The following is a 22,547-nucleotide window of genomic DNA, read 5'->3' as shown; positions in this document are numbered from 1 at the left end:
AGGAACAGAACAGTGATACATATATTTCAGCGGTATATTCTTCTCACTAGTAATAATTATGTCAATGATAATAATTAGTAACCTCATTCTGCACTCATGTCCGTAGTGCTGTGACCAGTTGAATTTTGTAAGATATAGAGCCATCTCTAAGATCTTTCGTAAATTCATTTCTGTTTGTGAATACTCTATCGTAAATAAAAAATCCTCGGTCTGTTTCCAGTCATTTGAACGGGTCGGGAATGGAAAGAATGAAGCCCCCATCTAGCGGCGAGGGTAGTAATTGTGCCGGCTGCCGTACCCAGTCGCACTCCTCTCTGGGGCAATGATTAATGACTGACACATGAAAGGAAATGACATTGGAGAGTGTTGCTGGAATAAAAGATGACAGGGAAAACCGCAGTACCCGGAGAAAAACCTATCCCGCCCCCGCTTTGTCCAACACAAATCTCACATGGAGTGACCGGGATTTCAGTCACGGAATCCAGCGGTGAGGGGCCGGCGAGCTGCCACCTGAACCACGGAGCCTTCAGACTCTTTCGTAAATATAAGAGTATATTTCATTTTAAAACTTTTGCTGATCTAGGAGAAATGCATCACCCCGTCTCTTAAAGTGTTTCATTTTACGAACATGTCCAGCGTCCATAACCTCCAAATGTTCTATGCCTTCTGTGATACAAATATCGTAGAGAATATCAACGTAATTCTTCATTCTTTCAATGTGTACTTAATGGATAAGTCGTATATTTTAACACGATTGCATTTCTGCAGACAGTAAATACCACTAAAATAAACTGATCGCTCGTTGTTTGCTTTACGTCACTCGCTGCTATACAACCCTTATACACGGGTCCTGGTCTGTATAATCAATTCAGTGAGTAACTATAACAGATGTATTCAAAGGAGGCTTATACACGGTATATTATTAACAAATTGCACTTAAACGGTGCATAAATCTTGTATAAAAGTTATACACCGAGCTTGATAGCTGCAGTCGCATAAGTGCGGCCAGTATCCAGTATTCGGGAGATACTAGTTTCAGACCCCACTGTCCGCAGCCCTGAAAATGGTTTTCCGTGGTTTCCCATTTTCACACCAGGAAAATGCTGGGGCTGTACCTTAGTTAAGGCCACGGCCGCTTCCTTCCCACTCCTAGACCTTTCCTATCCCATCTGTGTCGGTGCGACGTAAAGCAAGTGTTTTTTGGTAAGACTGAAAATCAATGTTTCTCAAAATCTTGTCCTGGTGACATATTACTGCATTTTTTGACAAAATTAGTGACGAAATTGTAACCATAACGACCGTGCAGGCTGTGATGTAAGGTATGGATGGATGGCCATGACGGGCAGACATATTTATGACCATTTGATTTTCGAAAAGGGAAAAGTGGTTTCTCTTCCAGGAAGTTATTTACCTAGCTGTGCGATTTTTTTTTACAGGTTATTCCATACTTAGCTGTCGTATTGCTGTGTTATTATTTTCTTGTTTCTAATTTAATCATGAAAGTTACAAATCATTAGTTTGGGAAAATATGTTGAAAACATCCTAGGGATATGAGTTACGAATTTTAGGTAAATAAAATATAATAAATTATGAGAATATATTCTTTATTTACCACTAAAAATTACAATCCTTTTTTTAATCATCGTTATCCAGTCAATGCGTTTTAATGTTGAAAACAATTTTATCAAAGAAAGTAGGGGTCACCCTACTACGAAAAACGTAAAATTAAGCGATTTCCTTTTTTGCCGAAAACTGAAGGGCTAAAGGGCCCGGAAATGTTTCAAATTGTGAGTCTTGGATAGCTCTATCAAAGTGAAATAATTTCGAAAATAATTTAAGCCCTAAATGCAATTCCGGAAAAACAACCCAAAATCCCTTTACTCGTTTCTTTTTTATTAAAACCCTATCCTCTTCTGCATTCCCTCACATTAGCGCTCGTAGTGGTGCTTAAGTGAAACAATGCATTGACTCACATTAGCGCTCGTAGTGGTGCTTAAGTGAAACAATGCATTGTCTCACATTAGCGCTCGTAGTGGTGCTTAAGTGAAACAATGCATTGACTCACATTAGCGCTCGTAGTGGTGCTTAAGTGAAACAATGCAATGACTCACATTAGCGCTCGTAGTGGTGCTTAAGTGAGACAATGCATTGACTCACATTAGTCCTCGTAGTGATGCTTAAGTGAAACAATGCAATGACTCACATTAGCGCTCGTAGTGGTGCTTAAGTGAAACAATGCATTGTCTCACATTAGCGCTCGTAGTGGTGCTTAAGTGAGACAATGCATTGACTCACATTAGTCCTCGTAGTGGTGCTTAAGTGAAACAATGCAATGACTCACATTAGCGCTCGTAGTGGTGCTTAAGTGAAACAATGCATTGTCTCACATTAGCGCTCGTAGTGGTGCTTAAGTGTAACAATGCATTGACTCACATTAGCGCTCGTAGTGGTGCTTAAGTGTAACAATGCATTGTCTCACATTAGCGCTCGTAGTGGTGCTTAAGTGAAACAATGCATTGACTCACATTAGCGCTCGTAGTGGTGCTTAAGTGTAACAATGCATTGACTCACATTAGCGCTCGTAGCGGTGCTTAAATGTAACAATGCATCGACTCACATTAGCGCTCGTAGTGGTGCTTAAATGAAGCAGTGCATTGACTCACATTAGCGCTCATAGTGGTGCTTAAGTGAGACAATGCATTGATTCATATTAGCGCTCGTAGTGGTGCTTAAGTGAAGCAATGCATTGACTCACATTAGCGCTCGTAGTGGTACTTAAGTGAAACAATGCATTGACTCACATTAGCGCTCGTAGTGGTGCTTAAGTGAAACAATGCATTGACTCACATTAGCGCTCGTAGTGGTGCTTAAGTGAGACAATGCATTGACACACATTAGCGCTCGTAGTGGTGCTTAAGTGAGACAATGCATTGACTCACATTAGCACTCGTAGTGGTAGAAAGAGGCAAACTGCTAATATAAACGACCGGATAACGATGATTAAGGAAAGGATTTTAAATTTTTTGGAATAAATACAGAATATATTATCATAATTTATTATATTTTATTTACCTAAAATTCGCATCTCATATCCATAGGATGTTTTCGACAGTGAGTTGATTGCCTGAAGAGCTAGAACTGTGGACATTTTTTTACAAGTTATCCCATACTTAGCTGTGGTGTTACTTAGTTTTTTGTTTGTTTCTTATTTAATCATGAAAGTTAACGAACAGTTGTTTGGGAAAATATCGGTGAAATAAACTTTGCACTCGGCACTGAAACAAATAAAGTCATTATACTGCATTGACAAAACATTTATCGAAAACTTCATTGAATTTCAACCTTATAGGATTAACTATTTCTGAAAAATGTGCAGTCAAAGTTCATCAATTTAAAATTATCAGTTCAGGATATACAACCTCCCCTTAAGTTTAAACTCGGCTGGAAATCCAATCTGGGACTCTCAGAAGGGAAATACTCAACGCTAATGATTCAGCCAACAAGTCGGAATGTATTACTTCTCTAAATATGACGTTATATTTTTTGAGAGCTTTTCTAGTTACTAAGAACTCAAAACTCTTACAAGGCCTGATCAAATTAAATGAAATCCGTTGAAATAGATGGAATTAGGTGGTAGTTTTCTAGGGCAGAAATTTATATTTTAGGTGACATTTCATTATATTCGAATGTGGTCTTAAATAATTGACCCGATTATGTAGTTACTAAATTTTTACACCAAATGTTCGATGAAATTTATGATAGATTTATTAACACCATCATAACTTGAGTGACGCCCTGTATTGCTCACCATTTCTAGAAGCTCTTTCTTCATGAACGGCTTGATCATGGCCATGATCTTGTCTGTGAATGGGACCAGGTTGAAGAAGTGGAGACCTTGGAGCCGGACTGGCATCGCCTCCTGTAAACAACACATCACAGTTAGCATTAGATGTATGTTCTTCGACAACGGGGACATGGTAAGAAGAAATTAAGACGCTTTAATGTCTGGGTTGAACGCGTATATCACCGAGAGTATTTAACTTATGATTATGTTAAATGTCTCAGTTGACAGATAAAAGAGGTTGATGATGCTTGTTGTTTAAAGGGGCCTAACATCAAGGTCATCGGCCCCTAATGGTACGAAATGAAATGACAATAAAAAATTCAAAATCATTAACTGACCAAAAGAAAAAAATCGTCATGAAGAAGGAATGGATGGACATGTAGCAAAAAAAAAACGAGCAAACAAAAGAATTAGTGGATTCAACTCAATAAAAATGATCATATACAATTTATTATTGACCAAGGCACCACTCATAAAGCAGAATCCTGAATCGAGGATGCTTGATGTTGAAAGGGGTGCAAAATCAACGTCTATGGCTCCACATAATGGTACATGTCGCGAGTAAAGTAGAACCATGCTATTTGTCATGTTGGGGTACTAATCAAAAGTAGCGAAGACTCACAGTGTTCCACACAAGATGGTACTAATCACAAGTATTGTACTTCGTACAGGTAACGCAGACCTATGGTGTTTCTCACACAATGGCGCCACTCATAGCCAACGCAAACCGATGAGTTTCCTCACCTAGCGGTACTAGTCCCGCGGGCGCCGTGGTGTTCCTCACATAGGGGCTATTAATCACAGGCAACTCAGACCCGCGGTGTTGCTCACATGGGTACGACGCACGGATACTGGAAACCCACAGGGGAACCACTCTCTGATTCTACTAATCACAAACCTATTGTGTACCAAATATATTGGTACTGCTCGTAAGTAAAGGCGACCCATGGTGTTCCCCGCGTGATGGTACTAATCAATAGTAGTTTCATGGTTCTAATACCAGCATCCCTTGGTCGCCCCTTGTAGTCGCCTCTTACGACAGGCAGTGGATACCGCGGGTGTATTCTACATGTGCGTCCCCCACCCGCAGGGGGTAGTGTGTTTGGACCGCGAGAGGTATTTTATTTCCCTCAAGTCCGCCGGCAAGCCGGTTAGGACCCCCCTATCCGCCACCTGGGATGCGCCATGTGGGAGTATCAGCTCTCCCCCTGCTACGCCAGCGTAGTAGGTTCGTGGAGATAACAGAGGAGGCTACCTGTTACAAAAAAGAATTGAAAATCTGAAATGTAGTTTTCATATGATATCGCTTCAAAGTAAGGCGAAATTGGTGCTAAATACCGTATTTACGCGAATAATCCCCGCATAGTTTTTAAAAAAATTGAGGCACGAAATTGGGATGCGCGTTTTATTTGCGTCAGTGTTGGCATTTAAATTTTTCAAAATGAGCCTTCCTAAAGTTAGGGTGCGGGGATTATCCACGTAAATACGGTATGTGGCGTCACACGCATACTCTGTTATAAGATGGCACTCTGTTGACTAGCGCGCTCAGTTGGAGGTTAGCTGTCGGTTGTGAATACATCGCGGTCAGTTGTATAGAACAATACATTTAATAATGGAAAATAATGATTTGATTAAGATTCGGCAAAAAAACTACCAAAAGAAAGAGTTAAAACGACAAGAGTGAATGATGATTAAATAAAAGAAATGAAACGAAAGGAGCGTAATATTTCGAATAAGTAAGCCTATGAAGCCCTCACACCCTGGGGCCATTACAACAGGGACAGCCTACAGTTATTTTTTAAAATAATCTGCTTTACGTTGCACCGACACAGACAAGTTTTATGGCGATGATGGGATAGGAAAGGGCTAGAAGTGGGAAGGAAGCAGCCGTGGTCTTAATTAATGTACAGCCCCAGCATTTTACTGTTGTAAAAATGGCGAACCAGGACTGACAACAGTGGGTTTCACATCGACTGTCTCCCGAATATAAGCTGATACCTATGTGATCCAACCCGCACGGCCAACTGTCTCTCTTTTTATGTTTTTAATTGAAATTATAATGCAACCTCCTGTGGTGTCGTATAACAACCCCTTCTTTCATTCTACTCACAAACACCGCACAGATAGCCTGCGTCCGTTCGTCGATCATCTTCCAGCTTAAGTAGTAGTAATACTGTCCAGATCGGAGGATGTGAAATGGTTATGGTCCACATGGTTATGAGGGTATTTAGAGGTTGTAGTAAAGATGTAAAGGAGGGGGTTTATAAGTCGCTGGTAAGAATACAATTATAGTAAGGAAGGGATCCCATCCGACATTTCGTCCCCTTACCACATTTGGACTTGTAGACATTCAGGAATAATATGGACAAGGCTAGAACTTGTACAGCAAAATAAAAATCCACAGCCTGTTTTCATTCATTTGACCAGGTCAGGAATGGAATTAATCAAGCCCCCAACTAGCGGTGAGGATATGAATTGTGCCAGCAGCCAAACCCTGTCACACTCCTCTCGGCCAATGATTAATGGCTAACAGATGAAATGATATTGAAGAGTTTTGCTCGAATGACCGGGAAAACCGGAGTACCCGGAGAAAAAACCTGTCCCGCTTCCGCTTTGTCTGACATGTAGTGACCGGGATTTGAACCACGAAACTCAGCGGTGAGAGGCGGGTGCGCTGCCGGATTGTTAACTTTGTATACATAATACTCAATATATTCTCCTCTTACGGGCAAGTTACCATGAAACTGTTATAGCGTAAGGTAGTCAGTATTTGACATAAACGTAAACACCACAAAAATGAAACTACCAAACTACCAAAAGTATGTTCGTAATTTCGATCCCAACCAAATTTATGAGAAGTACAATTAAGTTTCCCAAACACTTTCCCTATAATGAAGTACTTTTAGGGCATTTATGAAAAATGTCTTCCGGGTATTCTTTTTAACATAGTCTTTCAGCGTTGCTCGTGGGATATTAGACACTTTACTTGCAAGTTTGTGACCCATTATCTTCTCCCTTAATAGTCTTTATCATAGCCTCCTTATGCCATTGCTTGCGTTTTCCCATCTGACAATAATAATGAACTCCATAAATAACAAATAAAATGAAGGGGGACGAAATTACAAACATTCTCCGATTTATTATAATGGCCGCTACATTAACTCACGCCAACCACTTCACTGTAGCGATTATACGCCAGGAACTACACCACACAACTGAGTATTTCATACACATATCACTGCTCACTCTAGGAATGACAGGCTCTTAATTTGAGTGCTGTACTAACTCAAATCAGGATGAAAAATGAATCCTCCTTGTACACGGAAACTAAATGTGGGGCACACAACCAACTCTCATAACAAGACAACGGGATGAGGCTCCGCGTGAGTGCGCAGCTAAATATTAGGTACCAAACGTGCAAACTTGAAATCTCTAGGGGGATAAAATTAGGTCCGGGGACGGAATTTGGCCCCCTTAACTTATGGTTCCAGTGTATGGGAAGCACACCAGGACTACTTGATACGAGAACTGGAAAAGATCAAAAGGAAAGCAGCACGATATTTTTCTGGGCGATTTCCGACAAAAGAATGGTTTTACGAAAAATTTGCAAACTTTGGACTGGGATGACTTGGGAGTAAGGAGATGAGATGTTCGACTAAGAGGTATGTTTCGAGCTGTTATTGGAGAGATGGGGTGGAATGACATTAGGAGACGAATAAATTTGAGTAGTGTTTTTGAAAGTAGGAAATATGAGGATAAAACTGGAATTCAAATATTCATTTATTGGACAAGGAATAGGGGATTGGAATAATTTATTATGGGAAATGTTCAGTACGGTAAAATTCAAACTTTTTTGAAAACATTTTCTTTGAACTTTAGGACACACATCTCTGGTACAACAAGTGTCAAGCTCCTGAAGAAGGAATAGTTTCGTGTTTCGCCACGTGGCGCTGTAAGAAAATAATCGGAGAACTTAGGAAAACGTCGGTGATTTTGAGCGTAGTAGGAAGGTAAATGCGATTAGGAGCAGTGCGATTAGGGGCGCGCAGCTGTGAGCTTGCGTTCGGGAGATATTGAGTTCGAACCCCACTCTCTGCAGCTCTGAAGATGGTTTTCCGTAGTTTCCCATTTTCACACCAGGAAAATGCTGGGACTGTACCTTAATTAAGGGCACGGCCGCTTCCTTCCCACCCCTACCCCTTTCCTATCCCATCGTAGCCATAAGACCTATCTGTGTCAGTGCGACGTAAAGTAAATATATATACGCACACTATTGAGTATTTTCATTTCAACTAGGACTTGAACTTTCCAGTCGCAACGATCTGACTCGTATGAGCTCTTCTTGAATTACTGTGTGATAAACTTCTTTTTTCTTGATTAAACGTCATAGAAATACAACTTTTTAACTCAAAACGTAACGTTTTTATCGTTCTAATGTGCTTTAGTGGAGAGTCCGAGACCTTGGAGAGAATTCGTCTCTACAGCAAAGCAGGCATTCCGAGTCGCCTGCTTCTTCAAAGAATGCAGTGGAATGGTGGTAATGATGACATAAAGATGATGAAAAAATGCTTTTATATGCAAGTTATTCTTGTAATGCCAATTTGAATCGGGCTGAGGAATTGAGGGATAGCCTGACATCTAGCGGCAGTATTTAAACTGCTGCTACTCTGTCAATTTAGTACTTGAAAAGACCGCGCATGCAGAAACCTTTAGCTATCTCTTAGACAATGTCCCGTTCACAAGATTCACTGCAGCAGCGCTCTCCCGACATGACGAGCCACAGCTTGAAACTAAAGCTCCCTCACCGAAGTCTTCCGAAGTGCTCCGATTATTTTCTTACAGCGCTATGCGGCATAGTTACATTGCTCCCTCAGGAGTTTTGTTCTGGAGCAAGGCTATGGAACACTCCCCCTTTCATTATACGTAATACCACTTCAGTCTTGTCGAGATTTCCTCTTAAATACGTGAACAGCTTGTAGAGCGAATGAGAAGAAATATGGTGTAGAGCTATTGTCAGGTAATTAATCATTAACAAAATAACTATAATAATACTACTAGAGAACTCGTCCTACTCCACAGTAGTCGTATTGCTTTGCCTCCATTTTCAATGGTCTTATGAACATTTAATAAGAAACGTGTTATGATATGGCGCAATTCATAGTCAGAATTCATCCAGTCTTACGTCATCATGCCGTCTGTTCGGTAAAATATCTACCCATATATTCCCTTTTTTTATCCTGCAGTTCTTGACGTAAAGTTTGGTATTGTGCCGTAGAAGGCAGTGATATTTGTACCGGGAGGTACACCAACCCCGTTCAATTAAATGAAGCGTCTTGGAAAATGCCATCTTAAAACTATAACTCGCAACTACTAGCGCAAGAAGTTTGAATTTTTCTTTACAGATCTCTCTAGCGAAAAAATGTTATGCCATCTGGTGTGAAGAGGGACTATTAAGATTGCAAAGCAATTTGTTATTTTAAGGTTTACTAAATTTAATTGGTTGTTCTTTGTTTTTGGAATGTTAAAGTTGACAACACTTCTATCTCTTCCCGCCAACTTTGGATGCTGCCCAATACAAAATTTTGTATATTTATTTTTGAACCAATTACAGCTAACTTCTATCTATTTAATTACCCAATAAGAATTGGGTGTGTGTCGGGCTTTAGATCAGAGCTCTCTAGAACCTTCCTCTCGGGTATAAACGCAGGTACATTTTCGACCAACTGGTCTTATTCATCGCTCCAGTGTAGTGTGTGTGTTAGTGAAGGAGACGGGGAGCCTCGTCCATCTCGAGGTAATGGCAGTCATATTTAAGTCATAGTCTTTGAAAGCTAGCTCGAGGTTGAGGTTTCCAATCTCTACTAATGTAACTTTAATTTTCTAAAATGTAACTTTCAAACAATTTAATAGAACTTAGCCGAAATCAGGGAATAAAGAGTGTGATACCCTCTTGCGTTCCCAATCAACTTGATTTTGAGGTGTCTGTGATTTTGTAACCTGTTTCAGTTTGAAATCCTTGTAATTTCTGTCTAGTCACATCGGTAGTTTAGGATTGGCCTCTGTAACTTCGGGCCAGAAGCCCAAATAGGGTTTAAAACTTTTAATTGAAAATTTCAAGGAGTGCAAGTGTCCGCTTTCATATAATTTTGATTTTTGGGCCAAGAACATTAACCTGTTGTTTTCCACAAAGGCCCGGTAGAATGGATATTTGATACTCCTGTAAAATTCAATTTCATTCGTTTATGTTAAGAGGTTGGACTGTTGAGCATCTAAGACAGTGAATACTGTCTGAATTGTAAAATGTAGATTGTGCCTTAGACCTTTCTGGACCTAGGTTCCCAAGTACAAAATTTGAATAGAGCAAACCCGTTCCTTCTCTGTAATGGTTAAATGGTGCCTTCGGAAGGGCGGTGTGGTATAATATTTGGGGGTAGTCTCCTAGGTAATTTTGTGGAGCAAAGGGGCTCTTGAAACATTGTACACTTTGAATACTCTGTAAAAGGAAATGCGAGGTTCGTCTCCTTGACTGTTTTTTAAAGAATCCGCAACGCTCATGGAGAATGTATTAGGGAGGTTCAAGCTCAAGGTTGTTGTTATTCGATATTCTAAAATTGTTACCCTATCGTATTAACATTTGTACCTGAATTATAAAGTTTGTGTTTGAAAAAAAATCCAAAAGATAATCTAGAAAATAAATATAACGCTAATTTTAAAGTTCTCAATTAATCTTTTGACTGTTTTAGATAGACCCATTCGGGCCCGCATCTTATGTCACCTCTGTCCACCACGGTAACCCCGTAACAGTATTTTTAATCTCAGTTCTTCTATATAGAACGCTTGTCTTGTGAGCTCATAGGATAGTCTCGAAAGGAGAGTTCTTGCCAGGCAGAGAACTTGCTTAAAATATATAGACTTCACTCTTTCTAGTGTAGCTGGGTTATCTTTTAATGGGTGTTCCCAGATAATGTCTAAGGAGTATTTCATGATGGGGTCTGTTTGTACGTAGACTTTTTCTCTCAGCAGCATGTAAGTTATCAGGAACGCTCTGCCACCTGGAAGTTGGGAAAGGTTAGGGAATCAAAAAGTATCTAGCAGGGAATAGTATTCTTTCGTGATCAGAAGTGTATACTTTCTGGCTTGAGAGGTAGTAATCAGACATGGCTGTTTCCCATGACATTACTAAGAACGACAATCACATATATCAGAATATTAATGAAAGTGTTAGTCACTTAGCAAGTTCAGAATGTATTGCGGGTTAGGTAGGGCTTCGCCTGAAATTATTGGGGTGATCATTTAACTTAATTTTACGATTACTCAAAGTTGGCTGAATTTAGAGACCTATCAATGTCTCATGGTTCACCGGCAAGTATTTCCGGAGAGAATAAATCAAAAAGGAAGCAAATTGGTCCAGTAGAACGGACGGACGGATTTGCCAAAGCTGTTTTTAGTAAACTGTTTTAATATATAGATATTTTATTCCATTAAATGAGGTAGTTTCTAGATACGGTATCCTGTCTTATTAACTTTCAAGTTATGTCACTATGTACTGTACGTTGTGGTTAGGTGTAAGAGAGGGCCGTGAGCACACAAAGTCGTAAAATAAATAAATAAACAAAAATCGAGGAAAAGAACTGATAGGGACTCTGCCACCTAGGCCATAGCTCAAAATGCTGATTGATGAAAAAGTGAGGAGGCTCACAGAAGTAAGTGGAAGCAATGCCAGTAGTAGAGCACGTAGTTAAGATGGCAGCAGTGAGGTTAGCGACGTTCTCTTGTCCAAAAAAGTGAGGTTAGGGTCCGTCTCTGTCATATTGACAGCTGTCAAAAGCACGTGGCGTTGTTTGTAAACAAGACCACGTGGTCGTGACGTCTCGGTCACGTGGTCATGGTTAGTGCCAGTCTTGCCAACCTATGCACCCTTGTTCCGTCTTACAACAGACCGTGGATACTGTGGATGTGTTTTACCGTCCCCATCCATAGTGGAGGAAGTTGGTCACTAGTGTTACCTGCAGGTAGTAGAAGAACTTCTTAAAAGGCCCGATGCTGAGTCTCGTCAGGTGGCCGAACGCGACGCCGTCCATGTCAAAGGCGATGACGAAGCCAGGAGCGGTGCCCTCAGACATCTGCCAGAGGTCGGAGATCATCAGGAACACCTTGATGGTCTCAGCGAGGTCGTAGTGACTGGGGTCCAGGTCCATGAGGCGGCACAGCATCACCTTGTACCCCTCAGGGGTGGACGACGGCAGCGGGGCAATGCACCTGCACAGAGAAGTTGACGGCTATAGAATGTGTCGAGGCTCTTTACTGGGTCCTCTTTTCTTTTCATACTCATTAATGATATAACAACATTTTTACATCACAGTAATTGCCTTTTCTATGCTGAAGATATAAAAATATTTAAGGTGACAAATAGTGAGTTGGAATGTAAGTTGCTACAGTCTGGCTTAAAACTCCTAAGTAACTGGTGTCAAAAGGGGCTACTCCGTTTGAATAGTTCAAAATACAATGCAATTACATTTTCACGTAAGTTGGAACCAATAAATTACCCTTATCATTTATGCAATTTTCAAATAGCTCGTGAGAATGAAATAAATGATCTTTGTGTGACACTTTCAAACTATTACGGTTTTTCCTTCGAGAAACATTTAAACAAGATTTCTACCAAAGGGTTTAAATTACTTGGCTTTCTGAAAAGAAACTGTGCCGAATTTATTTCTCCTACAACTGTAATAACTTTTTTTTTGCACTCTGATCAGTCCATCGTTAGAATAATGTTGCGAGGTGTGGCTACCTTTTCAGCAGAATTTAGTACATAACTTGGAAAGAGTCAAAATAAAGTTCATGAAATGGATCAGCTACAAAGGTTTGGGTGTTTCTCTCTCTTCGTCCAATTACGAGTCTTTTTGTGAGACTATGAGTATGAGGACATTGCACTCGCGCCACAGATGTGTCAATGATCTCCTTCTTTATAAGTATCTGACGAATAGAGTGGACTAATCAGCATTGTTGGAGTTGATTCCATTACACGATGGTATATTTTCCATCTGTCTAAAGTAAGAATTGTTTATCCGGCAAACTCATGGCTACTGAAGGAATTAAAGTCAATTAATGAGGAGGGTGAATCTGTGGACCTTATCCACTCACTCCTGTCTAAAATTAGATATTCTCTACCTCAAGAATGTAAGGTCCTCCTGTAAAATATATAAATATGTATTTGTAAATGTCTCTATATTTAGTTTAATCAGCATAATTATTTAACGAGACCCATTTTTATTTATATATTTACCTGAGCGCGAGGAAAAGCCAGCCCTTCCTATGTTGATGTCAACAGGGCTACATTTTAAACTCATTTTAACCAATTTTGACGACGCATTCATGTGGAATTAAATTTAAATTTTAACACTGATTATGGACCTTAGTGTCCGAAAACCGGTTATGTTTTAATAAAGTGTGTGCTGATACGACTGTATATAATTAAATAATAATAATAAAAATAACTACATCAGCACCGTTAATAAGAAATGGCTTTGATATTTTATAATGATTATAATTCGTCATTCATTGGTCGAGAAACATCCAGGAACACAAAATTGAAAATATTAACCATCAATGAGGACATTAAGTTTAACCACGAATGCTTAAAGCATAACTTAACACCTAATTGTGTAAATCTGAAAGGCAACAACGCATCAATATCTTGTCAACGAGCCGTCAAAATAGCACGGACAACATGGTTAAGAAGTGAAATCAAGAGCCTACATGCAAAGAAGGACCAGTTAAATGAAGAAGCGTTTCACCTTCAGCTTCAACTTATGACCACATACAATAAACTGGAATGGACATGTCTCGCAGCACACATTCATGAATACATAAGATATAGATATGTGAAAAAACGAAAAACAATTCAAAACAAATTAAGTAAACTTAAGAACAAATACATATGTGATGGTTTTAATGATTTGGTTGAGCACAAATTTTGTGAACCTGTTGTCAACATTTCGGGCATACCTTTAACCCAAAATAATAATAATTTCGTGTGGCTATGCCTAGCCGAGTACTGCCCTTGCAAGTCATACCCTCCGATGAGGGTGGGCGGCTTCTGCCATCTGTAGGTAACTGCGTGTTATTGTGGTGGAGGATAGTGTTATGTGTGGTGTGTGAGTTGCAGGGATGTTGGGGAGAGCACAAACACCCAGCCCCCGGGCCAATGGAATTAACCAATGAAGGTTATAATCCTCGACCCGGCCGGGAATCGAACCCGGGACCCTCTGAACCGAAGGCCAGTACGCTGACCATTCAGCCAACGAGCCGGACTAACCCAAAATGAAACCAACCTATTAAAACTAGGTCACAAACACAAAGAAAACCTTAATCTTCTTAACTGTGTCGCACATGTGGATTTGGCCCTGTTTTACGGCCGGATGCCCTTCCTGACGCCAACCCTCTATGGAGGGATGTAAGCACTATTGCGTGTTTCTGTGGTGGTTGGTAGTGTAGTATGTTGTCTGAAGATGATGAGGAGAGTGTTGGGACGGACATATACACCCAGTTCCCGAGCCAGAAGAATTAATCAGAAGCGATTAAAATCCCGACCCGGCCGGGAATCGAACCCGGGACCCTCTGAACCGAAGGCCAGTACGCTGACCATTCAGCCAACGAGCCGGACTAACCCAAAATGAAACCAACCTATTAAAACTAGGTCACAAACACAAAGAAAACCTTAATCTTCTTAACTGTGTCGCACATGTGGATTTGGCCCTGTTTTACGGCCGGATGCCCTTCCTGACGCCAACCCTCTATGGAGGGATGTAAGCACTATTGCGTGTTTCTGTGGTGGTTGGTAGTGTAGTATGTTGTCTGAAGATGATGAGGAGAGTGTTGACACGGACATATACACCCAGTTCCCGAGCCAGAAGAATTAATCAGAAGCGATTAAAATCCCGACCCGGCCGGGAATCGAACCCGGGACCCTCTGAACCGAAGGCCAGGACGCTGACCATTCAGCCAACGAGTCGGACAAACAAAACCTTAATAATGCCACATTAAAACAACTAATAACAGAGACTGAATCAGCTATACAAAAAGTCCCTGACAATAAAAAAAGAAACTGTAAGACACTTAGTAGCAAATGAAATTGAAAACATCAAAAACAAACCAATCAAAGAAAACAAAGAAAACAGTACACACCAAAAACTAATAAATAATCTAAAAACTAAAAAAAAAAAACTTGATTGTAACTAAAGCAGATAAGAGTAACGTCACAGTTATCATAAATAAAGATAACTACATCCAAAAAACAATTAATTTCATAGAAACAAACAACATAAAGGAAATAAAGAAGGTCCCCACTAGGAATTTAAACACAAAAATAAAAGAAACCCTAAAGGACACGCAGTTCATAATAAACGAAAAAGAGAAACAAAAATTAGTTCCGATGAACCCAAGGTGCCCAACTTTAAAGTCTCGAAATTGTCGAAACAGCCCCACATTTCAATTATCTAAATTTTTACTTAAACACCTACAAACCACATCACATTAGAAAATAGCAATTAAATATCGCATTCTTTGGAAGCTATTTCCAAAACACAATCAACAGAAATAAACGAGGAAACTATAATGGTATCATATGATGAGACCAACATGTATTCCAACATTCCTATCAAAGAGACTATAGACTTAATAGAAGAAAATTTAAAAAACGAAGACAGACTTAAGTCACATAGAAATTAACGAAACGATAAACTTATTAAGTATAATATTAGAAAATTATTACTTTACATTCAACGGGAAGTACTACCAGCAAAACACAGGCTTACCAATGGGGGGTCCACGATCAGGTTTCTTAGCCAATATTTATTCAAATAATCTTGAGAAAACCATCTTGAACACATATTAGAAAGAAACAAAATTATGGGTCGGTTCTGTTGACGACACGGTAGTATTTTTAAATGGAGACCTCATTACTCCCGAAACATTTCTTGGTTGTTTGAATTTGCTTGACAGCAACATTAAATTCACTATGGAGAAAGAAATCGATAAAAAGTTAAATTTCTTGGACCTCACATTAACAAAAACCAACAATAGGATAGATTTCAATATTTTTACGAAACCCACACAGGTCATCACCACCATCAATAAAAACTCAAACCACCCAGGAACTAACAAACGAGCAGCTTACAACAGCTATATTAATAGATTATTAAAACTTCTCCTGAGTAATGAAAACAATGTATGTTCAGTCCGTCAGCGATTCCGCTGGTGGGATCCTCAACAGCTCTGCCATCAGCTGTCATAGATGGCCTAGTCATCACTGAAGAGGCGTACTAGGGAAATGAGGAGTGAGGTAGTTTCCCGTAGCTTTCCTCACCGAGCCAGAGTTGCTTTTACATATCAGTCTGCCAAGCCTACTGAAATGCATACACCAACCGACCCTATGAGCAACATTTTCACACTATTCATAGCAGGGACTAGCTGCAAACTGAAAGAAATTAGAATAATGAAACAAATTGATAAAGCAAATCGCTACAACTCAGAAATGATAGACAATATTATACGTAAGAAAGAAAACGGAGAAAAAAGGAAACCCTTGAGAAAAGAAAGAAAATGTGTGAACGTAATCAATTTGTAACATTTACGTATTTTGGAAGTCAAGTTTTTAAAATCGCGAATATATTTAAGAAATTTCAACTTAAAACAGCTTTTCAAACAAGAAATAAAATATCCGAACATATATATATATAATGCACTTAGTGTCAATAAAAGGGACATATACCAATTCGGGAGTATACAGGCTCACTTGTGACGACTGTAAAATGTGTTATATAGGAAGAACTGGGCGAAGCTTAAATCAAAGATATCAACAATATTTCAAGGCAATAAAGTACAACAGATATTCAGCTTTTGCGAAACACATTTACAACAATAACCACAACTTTTTAGGGATCGAAAAGGACATGAAATTAATTTTTAAGACTAATTATGGATTTGAATTAAATACTCGTGAAAACATTGAGATATTTTTGGCGCAGATCCAGATAAAATTTTAAATAAAACAGTCGCAAGCAACATTTTGTTTACAATCTTGAGTTGACGCAACATCAGGTGCTTCCAACGCAACCTTCAGGTGACGTAACTTAAAGCTGAACGTTTGTCACTACTCGACCAACAGCCTGGGCACGAGGAAAAGCCAGCCCTTCCTATGTTGATGTCAACAGGGCTACGTTTTAAACTCATTTTAACCAATTTTGACGACACATTCATGTGGAATTAAATTTAAATTTTAACACTGATGCTGGACCTTAGTGTCCGAAAACCGGTTATGTTTTAATAAAGTGTGTGCTGATACGACTGTATAAAATCTATATAAATGAAGTTGTAGGGCGTCCGCTGTCAGTAATTCCGTTTGTTTTGCCAATTTTTCATAAAATTCATTCTCCAGGGTAAAATAGAGGGCAAACGGCGAGTTGGCAGACCAGAGATAACATGGTTACACAACATCAAGCAGTGGACCGGTATTGAGACAACTGAGAGACTCTTCCGACTGGCAGAAGACAGAAACACTTTCTCCAGAGTAATCGCCGACGTCTGGGCAACCGGATATAGCACTTGAAGAAGAATAATAAGAAGAAGAAGGTCAACTCAAGATCGAATCGGTGGTTTTTATTTTTCGTGTCTGTCTGTTTGTCTGTTTGTTCCACCATCACGGCGAAACGGCTGGATGGATCTCTACCAAACTTCGTATTTAGGTTATACTCATCCCGAGGAATGTTTCGATATGCATATCATATTAAAATCTTTGAATATACGGGGGTTTATAGGAAAACCAGAACGGTTTTCCTCCATTTTCTCTTATACTATTGATTTTCTGTAAACTCCGTGGACAGTATGTGGAACGCATAATCATTATAAACAACTTTCGTTATGTTAATAATTTACCTTACTCTTCAAATCATGGAGAAATTTACAATTTTCTGCGGGTATCATGCTCTGCATTGAGTGATCGTCAGATCGACAACGAACCTACAGGTTACCATAGCAACGTCTCTGACTGCATGCCAGCAGAGAAGTAACGTATTGCCATTTTCCTCACCATGCCTTTAAATTCGTGGTTGTTCCTTGGGTAGAAGGCAAGAGAGGTGTCAATCGGCCATTCTGCGGGATATTGACGGAATATCGTTGGAGGTTATATCCGTCCTCGTATAGCTCAAGTAATAACACCATTACTCTTCTTATCTGTTTACCTAAGAATCCCTGAACCTAAATTTCTCCTCTGTTATTGCTTTCTTATATCCATAACTCACACCAGCATAATTTATTGAGGGGCATTTGATTTTCCAATACATTGGCAACCGGATATATCACTTGAAGCTATCCTCAGTTATAATCCATTTTCTATTAATGTCAGCTTTCTTAGCTGTATTATTTTCTTGCTTAATTACTCCGTATGTAAGCGAGTGGTAATCCCGAAAGCTGGACACTCTTTTCTTTGAGGAAATATTCTAAGCTATGCAAATGTATGACTTTTAGCCCCGAAAAATATCGAAATATGGATGTAATTTAACGGCGGTGCAGACTTTTGTTTCCGGATAATTAGTTTTCTGATTGATTTTCTGTAAACTCCGTGGACCGTATGTGAAACGCATCTTCATTATAAACAACTTTCGTTATGTTCATAATTTACCTTACTCTTCAAATGATCGAGAAATTTACTATTTTCTGCGGGTATCATGCTCTGCATTGAGTGACCGACAGACCGACAACAAACCTACAGATTACCATGGCTACGTCTCTGACTGCATGCTACCAGGGAAGTAATGTATTGCCATCGTCATAATTCCTGTAAATGCGTGGTTGTTCCTTGAATAGAAAGAAAGAGGTGTCAATCGGACATTCTGCGGGATATTGGCGGAATATCGTTGGAGGTTATAACCGTCCTCGAATAGCTCAATTAATAACACCATTAGTCATCTTCTTATCTGTTTACCCAGGAATCCCTGCGCCTAAATTTCTCCCCTGTTACCGCTTTCTTATATCCATAACTCATACCAGCATAATTTATTGAGGGGAATTTGATTTTCCAATACATTCACTTGGAATTTACATATTTGTCGTCATCCGGATGTCCTCAGTTATAATCCTATTTTCTATTAATTTCAACTTTCTCAGATGTATTACTTCCTTACTTAATTACTTCGTATGTATGCGAGTGCTAATCCCGAAACCTGGACAATCTTTTCTTGGAGGAAACACATCTTCCAGGCTATGCAAGTGTATAACTTTTGGCCCCGGAGAATACCGGAATATGGATGCAATTTTAATGATGGTGCAGACTTCCCTTTCGGAATAATTGGTGGCTAAACCTTAAGTCGTATCACAAAAGATAGCGTTTCAATTTGGAGAGATCTACAACTTTGGGCCTATGACATTTTGTCGTATCTCTATCCCTTATTCGTTAAAGAGTACTGCATTTCTCGAGTTCAAGTTAATTTTGTAACTTATGTTATCATTTGGCACACTTATAGGAAAGATGCAATCATGAGATTGGGCACGCACATTGACATGACCAGTGGCCATAATTTCGCACAATTTTATGATTCCAGGGTCACACGAGTATCAAAAAAATAAAGTAGTAAGTGAAAACTGTACCAAATTTCACTCCATTCAATGAATAACTGAATCTAACCCATAAATATAGGAGATACGAGAAAATGTCATAAGACCAACCATGTAGAACACTGAACGAGTCGTCTGTTGGTGAAGTCCGTTTGTCGGTGCAATTTAATATAGTCTTACTCACTGCCTGTACAGTAATTTACGGAGAAATTCGTATACAATGTAGAATACCGTAGCGAAGCACGGGTACATTTGCTAGTTAATAATAATAGTAAAATCCTTTGTCTTTGACTGGCGTTTCGTCCAGATCACAGCAAACCCCTTACACACGGTAAAGTCACAAAAGGCATCAGAATTTTGACATAAATATGTGTTATGGCTGGAGTTCATCACAACATTTGTGTAAAGTAACACGACAAATTGTGTGACGGATGTGTCACCATAGCAACCGTGCAGGCTGTGTTGTAAGGTATGGATGGATGGTCAGACAGTGTTACCTAGCAACCATGCAGGTTGTGTTGTAAGGTATGGATGGATGGTCAGACAGTGTTAGCTAGCAACCGTGCAGGCTGTGTTGTAAGGTATGGATGGATGGTCAGACAGTGTTACCTAGCAACCGTGCAGGCTGTGATGTAAGGTATGGATGGATGGTCAGACAGTGTTAACTAGCAAGCGTGCAGGTTGTGTTGTAAGATATGGATGGATGGTCAGAGAGTGTTAACTAGCAAGCGTGCAGGTTGTGTTGTAAGGTATGGATGGATGGTCAGACAGTGTTACCTAGCAACCGTGCAGGTTGTGTTGTAAGGTATGGATGGATGGTCAGACAGTGTTAACTAGCAAGCGTGCAGGTTGTGTTGTAAGGTATGGATGGATGGTCAGACAGTGTTACCTAGAAGCCGTGCAGGTTATGTATCATGGCTGATTGCCATCTGAAATTAGCAGTATTGATAGATGGCCATGAGAGGGAGACATATTTTTGATCACTTGATTTTTGCAAAGGGAAGTGTGGTTTGTTATTATAAAGAAGTAATCGGAAGAATTACAATTTGTTCACGGAAATTTTGTGCTAAATCAGCGATCATTTTATTGGACGTAGATCTTGATAGTTGAAGCTATTTTGTGACATGACATGGGAATGTTGTGTGCTGGATCATCTGCAATATTCTTGTAAGTAGAACCTGATAGGTGGTGCTATCTTGTGAAAGGCATGAGAATGTTGAGCGCTGGATCAGCTGCCATATTGTAGGACGTACTGCAGATCTTAATAGGTGGGGCTACCTTGTGACATGGCATGGGAATGTTGTGGTGCTGGATCAGCTGCCATATTATTGGACGTAGATCATGATAGGTGGTGCTATCTTGTGACATGGTAAGGGAATGTCGTGGTGCTGGATCAGCTGACATATTGTATATCTTCACAGGTGGTACTATCATGTGACATGACGTGGGAATGTTGTGTGCTGGATCATTCCCATAGTGTTGGACCTAGATCTTAATTGGTGGTGCTATCTTGTGACATGGGATGGGAATGTTGTGTGCTGGATCAGCTGTCATATTGCTAGACGTAGATCTTAATAGATGGAGCTATCTTGTGACATGACGAGTGCTAATGTGAGTCAATGCATTGTTTCACTTAAGCACCACTACGAGCGCTAATGTGAGTCAATGCATTGTTTCACTTAAGCACCACTACGAGCGCTAATGTGAGTCAATGCATTGCTTAACTTAAGCACCACTATGAGTGCTAATGTGAGTCAATGCATTGTTTCACTTAAGCACCATTACGAGTGCTAATGTGAGTCAATGCATTGTTTCACTTAAGCACCACTATGAGTGCTAATGTGAGTCAATGCAGAGTTTCACTTAAGCACCACTACGAGTGCTAATGTGAGTCAATGCATTGTTTCACTTAAATACCGCTATGAGTGCTAATGTGAGTCAATGCATTGTTTCACTTAAGCACCAATGCGAACGCTAATGTGAGTCAATGCATTGTTTCACTTAAGCACCACTCTGAGTGCTAATGTGAGTCAATGCATTGTTTCACTTAAGCACCACTACGAGCGCTAATGTGAGTCAATGCATTGCTTCACTTAAGCACCATTGCGAACGCTAATGTGAGTCAATGCATTGTTTCACTTAAGCGCCACTACGAGCGCTAATGTGAGTCAATGCATTGTTTCACTTAAATACCGCTATGAGTGCTAATGTGAGTCAATGCATTGTTTCACTTAAGCACCAATGCAAACGCTAATGTGAGTCAATGCATTGTTTCACTTAAGCACCACTATGAGTGCTAATGTGAGTCAATGCATTGTTTCACTTAAGCACCAATGCGAACGCTAATGTGAGTCAATGCATTGTTTCACTTAAGCGCCACTACGAGGGCTAATGTGAGACAATGCATTGTTTCACTTAAGCGCCACTACGAGCGCTAATGTGAGTCAATGCATTGCTTCACTTTAGCACCATTGCGAGCGCTAATGTGAGTCAATGCATTGTTTCACTTAAGCACCATTGCGAGCGCTAATGTGAGTCAATGCATTGTTTCACTTAAGCGCCACTACGAGGGCTAATGTGAGACAATGCATTGTTTCACTTAAGCGCCACTACGAGCGCTAATGTGAATCACTGCATTGCTTCACTTAAGCACCACTACGAGCGCTAATATGAGTCAATGTATTATTTCACTTAAGCACCACTACGAGTGCTAATGTGAGTCAATGCATTGTTTCACTTAAGCACCACTACGAGCGCTAATATGAGTCAATGTATTGTTTCACCTAAGCACCACTACGAGTGCTAATGTGAGTCAATGCATTGTTTCACTTAAATACCGCTATGAGTGCTAATGTGAGTCAATGCATTGTTTCACTTAAGCACCACTATGAGTGCTAATGTGAGTCAATGTATTATTTCACTTAAGCACCACTACGAGTGCTAATGTGAGTCAATGCATTGTTTCACTTAAGCACCACTACGAGCGCTAATATGAGTCAATGTATTGTTTCACTTAAGCACCACTATGAGTGCTAATGTGAGTCAATGCATTGTTTCACTTAAATACCGCTATGAGTGCTAATGTGAGTCA

At 39.8% G+C, this 22,547-nt stretch overlaps 1 protein-coding gene across 1 annotated transcript in view; it reads right to left on the bottom strand.

The window, feature by feature from the left end:
• LOC136886371 (alpha-tocopherol transfer protein-like) overlaps positions 1 to 22,547 on the bottom strand; it is a 133,507-nt gene that overhangs the window by 20,056 nt on the left and 90,904 nt on the right. The window contains exons 4-5 of the mRNA XM_067159116.2: positions 11,851 to 12,103; positions 3,809 to 3,919 (exon numbers count right to left, since the gene is read on the bottom strand). Of these exons, the coding sequence (XP_067015217.2) occupies positions 3,809 to 3,919; positions 11,851 to 12,103 (364 nt within the window). The remainder of the gene's footprint in view (positions 1 to 3,808; positions 3,920 to 11,850; positions 12,104 to 22,547) is intronic.

This window comes from Anabrus simplex, chromosome X, assembly GCF_040414725.1.
Source record: "Anabrus simplex isolate iqAnaSimp1 chromosome X, ASM4041472v1, whole genome shotgun sequence".
Classification (NCBI taxonomy): Eukaryota; Metazoa; Arthropoda; class Insecta; order Orthoptera; family Tettigoniidae; genus Anabrus; species Anabrus simplex.
This window is presented reverse-complemented; position numbering and strand designations above follow the sequence as displayed.